Source organism: Calypte anna, chromosome 1 (assembly GCF_003957555.1).
Source record: "Calypte anna isolate BGI_N300 chromosome 1, bCalAnn1_v1.p, whole genome shotgun sequence".
NCBI lineage: Eukaryota > Metazoa > Chordata > Aves > Apodiformes > Trochilidae > Calypte > Calypte anna.
In genome coordinates, this window is record NC_044244.1 from 124,929,724 (window position 1) to 124,946,964 (window position 17,241).

The 17,241-nt window shown below is 39.2% G+C and overlaps 1 protein-coding gene across 1 annotated transcript in view; it reads right to left on the reverse strand.

The window, feature by feature from the left end:
• Positions 1-11,584: 11,584 nt before the first annotated feature.
• Positions 11,585-17,241, reverse strand: part of FRMPD4 (FERM and PDZ domain containing 4) — a 110,386-nt gene continuing 104,729 nt past the window's right edge. The window contains exons 14-16 of the mRNA XM_030452815.1: positions 15,719-16,780; positions 14,115-15,386; positions 11,585-12,936 (exon numbers count right to left, since the gene is read on the reverse strand). Of these exons, the coding sequence (XP_030308675.1) occupies positions 11,585-12,936; positions 14,115-15,386; positions 15,719-16,780 (3,686 nt within the window). The remainder of the gene's footprint in view (positions 12,937-14,114; positions 15,387-15,718; positions 16,781-17,241) is intronic.

The following is a 17,241-nucleotide window of genomic DNA, read 5'->3' on the forward strand; positions in this document are numbered from 1 at the left end:
TTAACAACTGTTTTACTGAAGTCCCACTGACATCACTGATGATGCACATTCAAAGTAAAGAGTGAACCTGTCTGGACTGCTTTTGATGTAGTTCTTTTCTGAACTGCTGGCAGAATATTTTAAAACCATCAAAATGTACTTTGCTCTTTGTCAACAAACTCACAGCTTTAAAAAAGTTTAACCTTCAGGTAGACACCACACTTGGCTATTTTGAACTGAGAAAGAGATTTAATGAAATCTTTGAATATGTAATACGAGTAATTTCATGTAAATTGATGTGCATCCTGAACAATAAATGTAAACAAACAGCTGTTATAATCTCATAAAATGTCCCATCTGAGATTGTGAGATTCATTTGTAAAGAACCTTGGCCTTTGGAGCAGAATGTAAGAACTATTCAAAGGTTTTGTGAACCTCTGCCAAATTGCCAACATATGTTCCAAGGAAAAATATGGCATTTTCCTGAGAAAAGCAAAATAGTTTTTCCACTTTGCATTTAAAACTGTAACATTATTCTCAAAATAACATTTCATTCTCCATCTGCCTTTTTTCTACTATTTATTACTGGTACTATATACTATGCTGAACAGCAGTGTACTTCATCTGAGACTCAGAAATGCAAGAAAAGATGTATTTAGGAATCCTGCTGGCTCTAAATTTTGCAAAACACAATCCGTGTAATCACCATACAAATACTAATGGGGGTTCAGAAGTATCTATTGTCCAACTGTGAGCAGTTCTGCAGTGCTGTTAATCATTCTTATTTAAGTTTAGTGCTAAATAAAGTGTTGGGATTTATACAGAATCTAAAGGTTCCCTTTCAGACGACCCAAGATCATCACTTCACCTCCAGTGCCAGTGGTAGGCAGTGATAAGGCAGGGAATGTGTTGTACCAGAGCACAGAGCTCTGGTAGCCAGTGGTAGGGCTCATTCACAGAGGCTGAGATGGCTTCCATATTCTAACTCAAAGGAGTACAGGCACAACAGTGAGAAATTTCTCCAGTCACAGTAACTTTGAAAAAATTTTTCAATGAATTCTCAGAGTGTTTTGGAACTTTCTAACCCAAACCTTATAAAACGCAAGTACAAATAAAGCAATCAGAGAAGGAAAAAAAAAAAACCACCTAAAACCAAACCAAAATTGGAATACATAGTCTAATAACAATCTCAAACAGGTACTGGAGATAGATACACATCACTTTATCTGAATGCACTTCTCCCAGAGAAACAATGTGCTCCATGACTTCAATGCACTTTGTTGACCCAAAGATAGGAGACACCATCAATTCAGTGGTGATCACACATCAGTAGGAAAGGTGAAGAGTAGGTGACCTTAACAAATACTAATTGCTGTGATTTTAAAATTTATTTTATTCAGAACAACACAGTATGGAAACAAATGGTGGGGATCTTCACCTTCCTATATTTGTCATAGGTGGTTGCCTAAGCTCTCTATATTGTCTATAGAAAGTGAGAAGAAAAAGCACATCCAGGAAGTGATTTGTGATCCCTCTCCATCTCTAAATGTGCCTCTGGTGATGTCCCTTTCTCTTCCTTCACTGAATGTAGAGAGTGATTAAGTGATTTATGCCTGATACCCAGCGTTTAGACAACTAAAGTCAAGCAAGATGAATTCTTCCCTGGGGAGAGAAAAAAAGGTCCATCATAACTTAGGAGGAGTTCATCACTTTTAATTGACTGAGGAGAAAGAACTGAGCACACTAGTAATTCTCAGAGTGACTCTAAGCCACCACTGTAATTCAGGCATGAAAGGCAAATGGGATCCTGTGATATGTCATACAGGAGATTTTCCATAAATAGAGAAGTAATTACACCTATCTATAAAAGTGGTTTAGTTCTCATCTGAAATTTGATGTAGAAGCATCAGAGACAGAAGAGAACTACTTAAATAAAAAATGTAATATTAGAACTAGTCTTTTATCTTAGGCTTTGGTTAGAAATTTAAAACAGGTTCCTAAACCTTACATCAGTGATGTCCTAGAACAGACTTGTACAAAGGCAGACCATCAAAACCCCAAGTGCTTTGAGAGGGGTCTTTATGCTGCCTCTCTGCACAGAGAACACGCAGCGAGACTCAGTGGGATGACGGCATCTGTCAGTCCAAAGGGAAAAAGACTCTTAATGTATTCATGTTTAATTTGCCAAGTACACATATGGACATTCAGGAAAAATAATATGGTTTTAAATGTGATTCCTTTTCAAAAAGCTTTGCAAAGAATACTGCATTTTCCTGAATCTCAGGATAAGCGTGGAAGGAAAAATTGTGCTTCAAAAATTAGCGAATAAAAAAACTGCAGTGTCTTCAGATGTTGTTTAAATAAGATGCCAGTGGGTAGCTCAGCTGCACAAAATTCTTTTTCTTTTAACTAATTTTACTCATAATCAGTTTGCTTTTTTACTCATTTCTGTGAGATCTTTCATGAAAGAAAAGAGGACAGAAAAAGCATTCAAAAGTATTCTTCTCTTAAAATGAGAAAGACTAGCAGGAGAAATTCATTTTGGAAGAATAGCAGCATTGGTAATAAGTTCATAAAATGTGAAAGTGAATTGGATTTGCAATCTTACCTTCATGTCATGAGCAGAGCTGTATGCTGCACAGGCTGCCTTCACAGGGATGCTCCACTTGTCCAAGGTTCTTCACGGCATTCTCTGAGCCTTTGTGGAAGCCCTTAACCTGTCCACCAGGTGCAATGGTCTCCTTCTGAAGGGTATGCTGGCAGAAATCCCCACAAAAGCACCTCCAAAGCAAAGTATTTTGGTTTTATTCTTGTTTATTCTGGTGAATGCTTATCCTTCCTGATGCATTGCTGCCTTGCATAGTGGCCTTGCTCCCTTGCTCACAGTTCTTCCATAAGTTTAAATAAGATTTTCTTTTTAATAGTCTATTCCAGAGACTTAAAGAGAAGATGCTGCAGTAAACATTTTCTTTCTTAGGAGGCAGGAACTACTTTTAAAAGCAAAATGCTGGGAAGCATCCCTGATAAGAAACATACACAACGTATCCCTTTTTAATGACATGGTTTGCAAGTGTAAAAAAGTTAACAATGAAAGGAGGGAGGAATAAACATAGGAAACAACAAGGATGGGTAAAAAAAAAAAGTGTACACCAAAAAGAATTATAATTATCTGCAAGGTATTAAAAAAAATGAAATCATAGTTATAAAAAGCAAGAATTTTGAAATTCTCAATAGCTTGTATTTAAATGTTGAATAAGAGTGTCCTGCATAGGCAACTATGTTTTAGAGACATTGTTTATATTGAAACTAGACCAAGGTATAAGGTACCTCTCTTTTTTTTTAGATAGTGATGGTTCAGTATTATTAAGGAGAAAGTCAGCTGTACAATGAGCTGTACTACATTTGTGCCTAAAATTTATTTGCTTGTAGAACTGTCCTGTAGCAGAAGCCTTAACATTAGTATTTAATGGAGCTGGGAAGCTTTTAAGCTTTCTGATGAGACATTCTGACTTTGGACTAGAATTAAGAGGGAGCACAAACAATTTTCTGCTCTTGCTGCAGAAAGAACCTGAAGATAATCAGAAGTAAGCAAGGGTCTACGTACTAGGCTAGGTAGGATGATGGAGCAGTTCTTTCTGAAGGCTGTCAGTTCTTTGGGCTGCCTGTGACAATTCAAGAGGTACAGGGAATTTCAGAGAGGATTACTAATCTCAGCAAAACTACAAACCAGGAAATTCTTCAGCCATCCATGACTTCTGGATTGCCAGCTCAGGGTCAGACTAGACGCTCAGCTGCATCTGAGGCCATTTCTCAGAATCAAAGTGAAACTGGATCCTTTGGAATTTCTTTCAGCAAAAACATTTCTGTCATCTGGAAAATGGGATTCTCATGAGGCAGTGCTAAGTTTACATCCTTCCATGGACACTGGAAGACTTCATTTATATGAAGGAACTTGGCCCCTCTACTGAGATCAAAACCTGGAGCACTGGCTGAAGCTCTCAGATTGTCACTTAAATATACCATTCTCAACTCTATCCTGTATACAAACTTACAGTTTAGAACATGAAAAAAGAATGCTTTCAAGGACAAAGCTGATGATGGCATTAATTACCATCCCATGCTATTATTTAAGGGGTATAAGTAATATGAAGGAATGTTTCAATGCACTGCCAGAAAGGATTTAGAAAACAACTTGAAAGTTGCTTGAAGAGCAACTTGAAAAACACTGTAAAAAAACAGTGTAACATCTCTGTCCCCTGTATGAAACCATGATATTTTTTTTTTTTTTTTTGTACCAGTTCTCTATAAATTCTGTACAAGAAGCAACTATCTTTGGGCCCTTTACTTACAGTGAGAAACAATTGCACTGTTTATTATTACAAACTTAATTTCATCTTTGTTGAGACAGGCTGCTGTCCCAGTATCCTTTAATGGTAATTGACAGGTGGAAAAAGAGAATGGATTGTGCTTTGAGAAAGAAATACAGCTTACCAGTAATTAGTCTTCTTTTAAGGTGCACAGTCTATAAATAAGTGTGTTCTGAGGGTACACCCACACCTTATCACTCCAGATTGCAGAGATTTTCCTTTTACAGTAACCATGGAGGATGTATTCACACTGTTGCCATCACCTTGGGCACAACAGCATAAAAAACATAGCATGCCATACAACATTTTAATTCTTTCTCAGCCCCAGAGACACTATGTAAAACTTTGAAAGAAATCCTGCTAATAGGGCTCTTTGATGTCTTCTTTTTTTCAGTCTCAAATTAATATCCATGTTTGTTCACACTGTGTGACTTCATACAATTACCAGCCATAAATTATCTATCAGAGGTTCTTGATGTCCCTCATGGAAACAGCACTTCTAGACTGACTCTATCAGGTGCTGTGGCAGCTCATCAGAGATGGCACAATGCCTGGGGAAAGAATGGTAGATATAGGGTGGTACAGTAACACAGAATTCTCACAGAAGCTTCACACTCAGTTGGAAGTATCAGTTCTTTAGTTGTATAGCAAATGCTGACACAATAAGCATCCATCTAGATAGCCACTGGATCTGTCAGATACACACCATCTGTGTGTTATGAGAAATTCTCAACTACAAATACAAAGGGAGCTTTTTTAATATTAAGGATGCAAAATAAGGCATGTTTCTTGGGAGCATAAAGGAACAGAAAGGAAAGAGAGAACAACAAAGAAAGCCGTTTTGTTTTGTTTTGTTTTGTTTTGTTTTGTTTTAGAAGAAGAATCCATCAGAACACGGAACACCTAATTCAAATTCCCATAACTCATTTGCCTGGCAGAGGGAAAGACCTCCATAAACCAGCTCAAGTCTGAGATGGATGTTAAATTGCCTTCAGTAGGAGTAAGGAACTTAAAATAAACCACCAGACTGCTTCATTTTGAGCAGATAACTCAGAACACTCAGAACTGATGGGAAGGGGAGGAAGCCCTACAAACACATCAGTCCAGAAGCCTAACCCCTAGTTAATAATGAGCATTCCCTTCCATTACCTATAAAGCTGTCTCTGACAAGATAGAAACAGGCGTGCTGAAAGCAAGAACCTTCTTGCATCTGCAGCATGGAGAAAAGCATTTCAAGACCAAGTGCCAAAGAGCCCACATCCTGATATAACAGGTATGGGCGTAGTAACAGAAGTCTCTTTGAGAAAGGAAGGAGGCCTTGATGTTAATATTCTGCCCCACAGCCACAGCAGGCATCCTTGATTCTCCCTTATCTTTACCGAAACTGTGAACACAGGGCCTGGGGAATATGCTTTAACCACACTAACAGGGAATTGTCAGAGAGGCAGCCTGGTTGCTGATCTACACTCATGAAGGTATTGAAGACACATAAATGAGTGTTAAAGAAGGAGTGAAGTTATTGTTGTGGGACACAAACTGGTCTCTACCAACTGATTTATCTATCTACTCCTGATAGAGCTCAGACAGGCTTTTTTGAGAAAGTTGGGAAGGCTGGGTAGATGAATTACTAATAAATGAGTCTAGTTCCCCTTGACCCTCTGCCAATCAACTTTTGAAAGAGAGAAAGAAAACCTATGCATACCCTCTCCAGATTAACACATTTAATAAAGAATATTTGAGTGGTAAAGTCCCTGCTTGAATGAACACCTTCAGATAATGATGGACAGCCTTGCACTTTGCGTGCAGTTAAGATGAAGTGGAACTCCACAACACTGATGTGAAGCTTCGAGTCCTGTTTGCCCAAATGGACAGCCAAATAGCAGGGCTGACTCAGGGACTTTATGCAGTAATCCCTTGGTCACTTAGATAGAGAGGTCCTGCCTTCATCTTATCATGATGGAAAGGTGAGGGCAAAGTGCCTCCTTGGGCACAAGTCTTAGGGCAAGCTTTGCTGGTTGCATTGGAACAGCCTCCCCCAGTGCCAAGGATGGTGGCAAGAATTTCAACTTGGCCATCATCAGTGGTTTTGAGTTTTGCCCTCACAGAGAAGAATTTCGTGGCTTCTTAGGCTACTATCTGAGCTCCTGATGCCCTTCACTCCACTTTTAAAAATATGGCAAAGGGATCACACAGGAGCATGCCTTATTTTGAGGCAGTAAAGTCACGCCACAAAGAGGTGACAAGATATCATTTATATCTTGTTGGAAATCAAATGAACAAGGTATCACTTGGTTGGTCACTGCAATAAACCGAAGTAACTCTAAGTAACATCTATAAAAAATAATGATGAGAATAAGAGAATATGGTAGCAAATGCAGTTACCATAAAGAACAAACATCCCCCAAACCTGTGCATTAAGGTTTGCATAAACTCTGCAATGGAACAACCACTTTAAAAAAGAACTTAGATTTTCCTAGTGGTGATTTTCTCACTCTTCCTCAAGGCTCAGAATAAATAATTGTTTTTTTCAGAATAACAAAATTAACTTTAAAATGCAACTAAATATGGCCTATTACATAAAAATGTGACATTAATAGCACAATCTCTTTTCAGAACAGAGGTGCAATTCAAGAACAGTACTGAAAAGTTTACATTTACTATAGTACAATAGGCTGCTATGTTATCCAATTTTTTCCCTTACGAAATCAGATTTGCTCCCCAAAAAATACTGTACACGTGAATTTCTTTGCACCAGAACCCAATGATTCAAACTCTCCAAAAGAAGTGTTGTTATTGAGTCTCGTGAATTATCACCCACCAACATCTCCCAGATTCCATGTGCACTGACAGAAAATTTCAGATTTCACATTGAGAACACCTACAGGAAAATGTAATTACAATTTTATTTTATTTTATTTTTTAAAATTTATTTTTAAATGCTGAGTACTTCATGATCTCTTGTTGCTTTTGTGAAATCTAGGTCCAAAACCATGGTAGGGCTGTTCCACAGGTGCAGCACGTAGCACTTTTTATTCAGAACAGCTGCTCCTGAACTTGGAGTAGCAAATTATAAAGACTGGTTGATGTTAGGACCACATGATCAGCAACAAGCTACTTATGACTTGAATCAATTTTTCACTTTGCACCAATTCAGTGCATAGTGCAGTGAACCTTTGGCTTTTAATATCACTGCTGCATTGCTATGGTTATACACTATTAATCCAAATTCATCCCTACTAAAATGCTACTACCTTTAACTGGATTTCAGTGCAGTCATGGGGTCTCTCATATATATATATATATTGCATAAGTGACAAAGTTACTCAGGAGTCCATTTTTTCACCTTTAAATGATGCACTAGTATATCAGAGAGTATATCACATCTCTGCTGATCAGTGAGGACATTATGGAGCATTCTGGATCTTCTAGTGACCATGAATCGATGGGTCCTCAATTAACTAGAAGGGAAAGAAATAGAGGTATGCATAGTTGTTTCTTAATTTTAAAATGGGAACTTTGTCAAAAGTGTTTTTTTTTTCTTAGAAAATAGCCTGATGCAGATGCCTGCAATTTGGCAAGTTAAAAAAATCACTAAATGAATAGTGCATATATAATTACAAAAGTGTAGCATATTACAGATGAAAGTATCTTATTTAGTGTTTCGTGATTGACTTAATGCAAGAAATAGGCACATACTGATGACATTTCTTAATGACATGAAGTCAAGACATACAATAATGCAGGAACCACCTAGGATGCCACACAGGAAGACAATAACACGGAACACAAAAAATGCTTAACAGAAATAGGATATAATCCAGTAGCAAATGATGTGCAAGGTCATATGCTTTAGAATTACAAACAGTTATTTCTACTGTCATTCAGGGGTCTCCTTAGCTGGACAGGGCAAGCAGAAGAAAGATGAAAATACCTACTGATAAAGGATAATTGTAAGCCAGCAGTCTAACGTGTGACTCGAGGGGATGGCAGACAAATTTTTTCCAGCTGCTGAGCCATTGCACAAAGCCCTCCTAAGGCAGGATTTAAAAGTCTGCATGTAATCATGCATGGAAAGATTAGGAAAAAGACATGCATTTCCTGGGGGAAAAAGAAGCTGCCTTCTAAGGGGTTACTCAGAGAGCTGGGTGAGATGATCCTATTTATCAAAAGTGAGACAAGAACATAGTGGTGGTGGTTTATCAAGCCACACCAGTGGAGGGTCAGCATTCAGGGGCTGGAAAACAAAGTATATCAGGAAAGGCTGGAGGAGCTGATTTTACTCAGCCTGCAAGGCTCAGGGAGACTTTATTGCTGCCTACAGATGATGGAAGGATACCAGAGAAGACAGAGCCCTACCCCCCAGCACAGAAAAGATCTAGACCTGTTGGAGAGGCTCCAGAGAAGGTCCACAAAGATGATCAGAGGGCTGGAGCACCTCTGATATGGAAATAAATTGAGAGAGTTGGGGCTATTCAGCCAGGAGAAGAGGCTCTGGGAAGACCTTACAGCAGCCTTCCAGTACATGAGTGGGCTACAGGAAAGCTGTAGTGGGGCTTTTTACTGGAGGGGGTAATGACAGGACAAGGGGTAATGGTTTTAAAATGAAAGAGGGTTGGTTTAGGTTAGATATTAAGAAAAAATCCTTCACTATGAGGGCAGTAAGGTACTGGAATAGATTGCCTCAGGAGGTTGTTGATGCTCCCTCACTGGAAGTGTTCAAGGCCAGGTTGGATGAGGCCTTGGGCAACCTGGTCTGGTGGGAGGTGTCCCTGCCCATGCAGGGGGGTTGGATCTTGATGATCTTTAAGGTCCCTTCCAACCCAAACAATTCTCTGATTCTATGATTCTTCTGAAGGGTGCCCAGCAGTATGACGAAAGGAAACTATATGGTTGGAACACAAAAAATTCTGCTTATTCATAGAGAATTTTAATTTTTTTAACCATAAGGTTTTCAAACAGTGGAACAGTTGTCTAGAGAGGTTGTGGGACCTTCACCTTTGGAGGGTTTCCAATACTCAACTTGAAAAAGCTCCGAGTAACCTAACCTAAACAGACCTGCTTTGAGAAGGGGTTCAACTAGATGAAGTCCAGAGGTCTGTTACCACCCAAAGTGTTTTATGGTTTTATGAAAATGCATTAAAAAGAAGAGGGGGAAAAAAACACTAGTTAAACTAAAAAATATTGCTGCCAAAAAACCAGAAAAAAATAGAAAAAAACATAGTTAACTTTAGGGAGCAAAGTGAAAAGGTTTGCAGTTAGAAAAGTTTTTAAATAGTAAGGACAGAAATCTACTTACCTTTGGAATAAAAATAGAAAATAGAACAATTTATGAAATTAAATGGAATGAAAAGGCCTGGACTAAAAACCCTGAAAGGGCCACATCCCTATTTTCTATGTTGATGCTTAGTTGTGACAATCCTAAATCTACTTTTGAAAGTATATATTTCTGAATCACTGATGACATCTTTTCATAAACTGACAAAGCAGTGAAGGAATATGCACCAAGACAATAATTCAGCATGATTTTTCCCCAGCCTCCACTCCCAGAGCTTCCAGAATGAGAGTACTGAGTGTAAGCACCACACAGAAGAGGCTGCTGTCACCCAGCAGCCAGTTGTCACCCAGTGTAATTCAGCCTTCAGCCTTACCTCTCAGCTGCCCTCAAGAGTGGGTCCACACACGAAGTGCACTGGCCTTGCAAACCACATTTTTCTCCTACAGACAATAGATTAGGTTTATGATATTGTGTTTAAGGATATGTTTCTGTGCAGTTAGAGAAAAAAAGCACTCTTAGGTTTCACAGTGAAGTACATCACTGTATGCAAAAAAGTATTTTGTTGATTTAGTCTTTCCAGTGCAGCAGAGAAAGCTTCCCATGTGCTTCAGCTTGATGGGTAAGTTTTCAAAACAGAACAGTTATACTCTTTGCATGTGACACTATGAGAAACAGATGAAATTACCAGTTTGGAAAACAGAATTCTGCATTTTTCACAAGGGCTGCTGCTCCTCAGTGACTGAAAAGTTTAAGAGATGCTCTTGTGAAAACCTATTTGCCAGGTGAAACTGAGAGCTTTTGCTTTGACTGTCTCTCAAATGCAAGATTACAAAATGTTTTCCAGAAAGGTTCAGATGGGAGAGATTATTCTCAAATTGCCTCTGTCATCACTCAGAGAATTGTCTCTGGCTGGAAATATTTCAGAGATATTTATTATATTCTGAAAACTTTATTTTATTTCTAACTTATTTACAGTTAAACATTCAGAATCAGAAAATGTGAAGTATAAAATATTTAACAAAATAGATGCAGTTCATGTTGTTCAGATGCACCATAGATATATGATGAAACAGTAAACAGCACAGGAATCTCCTGATGGTTTTCTCTCTCATTTACCAGGGTAAGGAGTGTGTAGACCTGTCCTTACTTTCTGGTCTGACCAGCAGGGCATCAACCACTCACTTGAGACACCACCACGACCACTCTGGTTTCTGTGTCCTTGGTCTTCCACAGTTACTTTTACTATCTGAAATGCCAACACTAATGTTCAATACATGAGATACCTCGTGAAGCTGGCATTTTCAATACCTTTTTTTTTTTTTTTTTTTTTTTAATACAGAATTTCCTAGAAAAGAAGAATCAGATAATTCAGGCCATATGAACAAAAGATTCATTTATTATATATATATTCTCTAGTAAGTTATAATAGTCTCTTGGATTTTAAATGTCTTTTTGCTATTTTGAATGCTTAAAAATTATAGTTTTAAAACATTAAATATTGTGTTATATACATTATGATTTCATTTATCATTTCTAAACATGGAGCATTCTCCAAGTGAAAACTTGGATGAAACAGAAAACAACTTCATTGACATAACAGGCTTTAAAAGTTCACTTCATACAACCATAAATTTGACTATATGAAAAATAGCCAAACATCAGTTTGCTCCTACGTGGGATTTTTTTTCTGTTTGTTTTTCTGGTCTTGGGGAGAGGGGGTTTTGGCTTTTGTTTTTGTATAAACAGAAGGACATATCTGTTCATTACTTATGTCAGTGTTCAGTTTTTTAACTTTTTTTTTTTTTAAATCTCGTACCTATTTTATATAAAATAACAAAATATACAGAGAAAGCTGAGTTTGTTACATAAGTTCATACACGTACAGTAAATAAAAGTTGTTGGTTTGTTTTTTTTTTTTAATGTATGGCTTTGCAAAGGTAGATTATGAAGTGACTTTTGTGTTTTATTTGTTCAAAAGCATTTTAAGAGAACGTGTTAGTGTGCTTACAATAGCGGCCATGGTAGTCGAATGTCGAGCCAAGAGTTTAATGCTAGGGTCACTGGAGGTCTTGCCTGACACTGCTTCTGCAGCCTTCAGAAGACAAATGTAGTTTATTACAACCTCGTCTATCTTAGCTATAACTTCCTGCTGCTGTGTTTCAGAGTTCATGACTTTAACTAAACGCATGCAGGCTTCTGTTAAGCAACAGAGTACTTGGAAGCTGGAAGTCATAGCTAAAAGCATTTCCTCAGGGCTTTTATCAGCCATGGCCATTTTCCTGCAGGCACTTCCCAACTGTCTCGATTCCATAGATAACAGTTGTTTGTACTTTGAAAGTTTAAGGTCATATATTTCTGGGTGTAAATCTTCTCTCTTGCCCATACTTGCTCGGACCAGTGAGAGTAGCTCATTGGCATCCTTTTGTGCTGCAATAAATCCATCAGGCATTGCATACGTATTCTCTTTCATCACATTTATTCGCGCGATTCGTGCATCGAAGGCCACGTCGTTGAGATTCACATCAATTTGGCCACCCTGGATATCAGCACCGCTCTTCTCACGCGTGCCGACGGCCTCATCTTGCAGGGGCTCCACAGCTTTCGGGGACTCCAAGACTTCCTGCTCATTTTCACCGGAGAACGATTGAACAGCTGGTTCTGCAAGCTCACCTGGGATCTGTGGTTTGAAGAGACCCGAGAACTGATGGCCGTCTCGGTCATCTTCATCATCGTTGTCATCATTTCCTCTGCTTAGGAAACAGTAGCTAAAGGGACCACGACACCTCCAGGAGCTGGTGTCCAGCTTCCTCAAGGGTAATGCTCGACACTGCTTGGAGTTCTTCTGACTGGTGCCTGTGCCCGAACACCTCTTACTGTCCTTCTTGTCAGTGCTGACATACACACAGCTCTGGGAGTAACTTTTTGACAGCTTTCTGCCCAGGGGGAATTCCACCCTTCTCTCTGATTTGGATTCGTCCCTTCGGGTGATGTCCTGGCATTTCAAGCCAGCTGTGGCTGCCTTCTTTTCAAACAGCATCTCAATGTCTGCAGATCCTCCAATGAGGCTGCTGCTGCGTCTCAGCACTTTCCTGTTGTGTGGCATCCTGAGGCTTCCTCCTATCATGTCATATGGCCGTAAACCAACTGTTGCCCCACAAGCCTGATTTACTTTGGGAATGTCACAAGAGTCTTGATTTTGACTTGGCACCTTTGATTCTGATAGCATGGATGATAGCATGATGGAGTCAGCTAGAGGCTGTCTAGGAAAAGCTGTAGGCATGCCTCCTTGTCTTCCCCTTTCAGGCTCTGTGAAAGCTACACTAGGGGTAGTAGAAGAGCAGACAGAATAATTAAGCATCACCCTGATAATATTCAGAGACTGGATTTTAAAATGCATTTAACAGTCAGGACAGATTCTTGGTATTTTCCAGTCATTTTTGTTCCTCAAAACATTTCATAAGAAATTCTTTGCTAGTTTCGAAAAAACTATAAACAAATTATGGCTTATGGATAGTTAATTGCTTGTTCCACCACAGAAGACATATTTTAAAAAAGGAATAGAATATCATATATGAAACGTCTCAATTCACCCCCACTACATGGATTGCACATTTTCTATTAGGTAATTAGTTGAATATTTTCAGATTAAAACAATTTCTTTAACTACACCTGAGCGAATACGCAAAGGTGTTTTCAGAGTAATTTTTATTTTGGTTATGTGGGTTTTTTTGGCAGAGAAATAACATTTCTCACTCCAGCTCCTAGTCTGTTCCACTTTTGGATTTTCATGTATTCACACACTACTGCTATATATGGGTTGTAACCCAGGATGAGGGAGACATCTGAAATCCAACTCAAAGGCTTTCCAGCACTATTTCTGAAAAACTTTGTTTTTCTTAATAACAGTAAAATCTCTTGAAACTGGAACTTTAAGATGTGGCAGTGGTTCTACATGTAAATAATTCTTTAAGAAACTATCTACTGTCAGATGGCAAAAAAAATATGCTTAATAATGTAGTGACATTTTCTCATCCTTACATTTAGAACTTTTTCTTCATGCTGGCATGCTTCTGACAATCTGCTAAAGCAGCATATATGACACACAATAAATTAATCACAGGTTTTTCTCTCCTACATTAATATACCTTGTGCAGTCATCTTATAATCTAACAAGTATCCTGAAACTCAAGTGACTATGGATTTTGGAGAAGCTTTCAAAGAATGGAAGAGAGGCCTCTCCGTCAGTGTGTCCCTAAAGGTTTTCAATTGTAATGAGAGGTTTTAAAAGCAAAATAAAATTCCATTAACAGCTCATAAGAGTATCTCAGCACATCCAGGTAAAATGAATAGATAACACTGAATGTCTAATCTCACTGTCTGCTACAGCCTGAGGATGTAGTTTCAGATAAAAGTAACACAAATGCTCACCTAGTCCTCAATGTTGACATGTATCTTTAAAAACAAACACAAGAAACATTTTATTACTGCTGTACCTGTAGTTTCTTTTATCTTGGGGATCCGATGACATCCTTCTCTCAAAGTGCCAAAGAGTGGCTCAGCATTAATTGCTGCATGCACGACAGGCACTGGCATTCTGTGACACACAGCTTCGGGCTGCTGGTGCAGGTCCTTGTACGTCGTTCCATGGTTTGGAAGAATGGCAGCTCGTTCATCTGCTGGAATATAGGCAATGCCCTTCATTGATGGGTCAGAGATAATGTGCTTAACATCAGAGGTACAAAGAGGAGATTCGACGGGGGTAGCACATGTGCTGCTGCCTGTGCTGCATCCTGCATCCACTGAAGAGCACTGAGAGCTTTGCAGTGAGAAATGGCCTTCACTTTGCAGAGATGACATGCGCTTAGCCAAGTGATATTCACAAAGTCTAGCCACACCCTGCTCAGCTTCTGGAAGCTTTGAAGGATGGTCATCTGCAGACAGATCAGTGTCTTCTGCGTCATTTAGGTCTTTGGCTGAAGACACGGAAGTCATATCTGACAGAAAGTTTTCACCTTGGCTAAGCCTCGAGGTATCATCCTGGTCCACCTCAGGATCCACTTCATCCTTACACTCAGTTTCTGTTTTTCCAAGCGCAGGAACTCTTGGAAAAGTCTTCCCGTTCCCTGTTTCTGGGCTTGGCTTATCTGCTGCCCCATCATCAGCAGCATACCATCTTTGGCGAAAGGCAGTTCTCTCCACATTGAAAGTGCTTAGGCGTTGACTGTCTCTTGCTGAAAGAGTTCCAAATTTAGCTTTTAGATCTTCATCAGTCTCAGCTTTTTTAGTTCCCTGTTGCTTTTTCACAGTAGCACTGCCATCAGAGGGTGCTTTTACTTCGCTGTCTGTCATCTTATTTTTCCTTTTACTAGTGCAAGAATATACCACGGATCCCATGTGCAATTTGCTAAAATAATCAGTGACAGATTTTGTTTCCATGGTCTCTGGCTCCATTTCCATGTTATCTGAATGAAGAATCTGCTTTGAAGGCACAACTTTTGACTGTAGCTCTGCAGCCTGTCGACCAGCCAAAGGCTGTGAGGGCTTCATGCCTGGCCCTCCAGTCTGATTCTTAGCTATGGGAAATTCAGTCTGCTCCTCCACAAGGGGTTGGTAGCCTTCACTTGTGGTCAAAAACATACGTGCAGTGTTTTCCGACTGCTTCTGTGCCGCGGCTAGTTCAGAGCTTTCAGTCATTTCAGAGGAATTTGTTTCATTGCCAGAATCTGAAGATGACTCAGGGCTATATGCTCGCAGGATAGCTACACCTACAAGCCACAAAAAATAAGAGTCAATTACATGACAGCAGCTGAAGCACCTGGATAAGTGACAAGCAAAGGGCGTGCATTAGAGACAAAAATATGCTTTGCAAGAATACTCTTACTTTATTGCACAGTTCCCGGGACAGGTAGTTTAATAACATATGGCAGTTCCATTAAATAAAATGGAATAATATGATGTATGCAAAATGATGGCAAAAAAAAAAAAATAAAAAAAAACAAAAATGGAAAACCAACCCTCATGAGATGGAGTATTTCCAGAGCTAAATGGATGAGATGGAATGACTTTCAATGAATAAATGTAACTATGGTGAAAGAACCTGAATTGTCATTCGTCTGCTGTTCCTCTGAGGCAGCCAAAGCTTCTAGTGCTTGAAGTGTAGAGACTACAGCATCATCTAGCCCCTTCTCACACTTCCCCTCTGTATTAGTTGGGACAGCATCGATAAGCGACACTGGAATGTCATCATTGCCTAGGTTACTGGCTTGCTCCTTGTTGTCTCTAGGCTGTGTTGCTTGATTCTGAGAGTCTTCCTCATCTGAACTGTCCCTGAAGCCAGGTGGAGGAGCAGCAATGGCCATGTTTAAGGTATGCAATAGGAAATCATCTTCATTATCATCACCTTCTGGAGGTGGAAGTGAAGTCAAATCAATAATGTCATCACTAGAACCAGAAAGGCTGAGAAGAGTAGGCCTATTGATTTCTCCTACCATAATGTCTTCTTCACAGCTTACTTCATCTTCATCTTCGGCATCATCTGTGTTTTCTGCATAGCAAATATCATGCAGCAAAGGCTCTTCTATCCCCTCAGCAGCTCCAAATATTTTACCATCGTTTATAGTTGCGTAAACAGAATTTGTAGCAAACTGAATGCTTTCAGCATCTGGTGACAGCTCCAGGCCTTTAATGTCATTGGCATTGCTAAGGTAAATGGCTCTTTGTTTTTCTAGTACTTCTGGACTTTCATCCAAAAGCCTCTCATAGCCAAGAGTCTGGGGGCTGATGCCATCAAAGTTGTGATCTCCAAATATAAAGGAAACTTTTGCTCCCCTGGGGGAATCCTGTGCCTTCTTGCTAGATTCCAAACCTGAGAGTGACAGCAGTGAAGGCTGATTAAAGTTTCTGCTTTCTTCTGCTTCAGTGGGGTCACTTTGCTTGGCCAGATGCTGATCAAATCCACCTGAATTATAAGTATTTTCTATGTACAGATGTCTGTGTTCTTTTTGACATAACAGACTTTCAGAAACATCTACAGTCTTCTGTTTTGTATCAGTAAAGGACATTTGAGTCTCTTGATCTCCTTCAGCCAGGAAAGTGGTAGTTTTTGGTATGCAGTTCCACTCAGAAGCAAGGAGATTATGTTTCCCTCTATTTTCAGTTCCTATAGAATGGTGAAATAAAATCAACATTGTGAAATCAAAGAGCAAAGTCATGTAATTTTTAAACACTAACTTGTTCATGCTGAGCAAAGAACTCTCTAAATGGGACAGCTGAATCATCAAACTCTTCAGAAAAGCACTTTCAAACTCACCTCTGCTCTAAGTTAAATACCTGTTGATTTAATGACCTAAAGTTTAACTGGTACCTTTGTACTTCAGCACAAAACTAAATCCCAGCCATGTACAAATGCTTCTCCAGGAACAGAAACACAAAACCAAATCCCCAGCTGGTTCTTCCAACACCATATGTATTCTTACAAAAGATATGCATACAAAATAGTAACACTCACAGGGAGTCTGCATCTGTTTCACTACAGTATGAAAGAAAATCATCACCTGGTTTATTTAAGCATTAGGATTCTCTCATAGGCTGAATATTCGAACAGTACAAAGCTGAAATGAG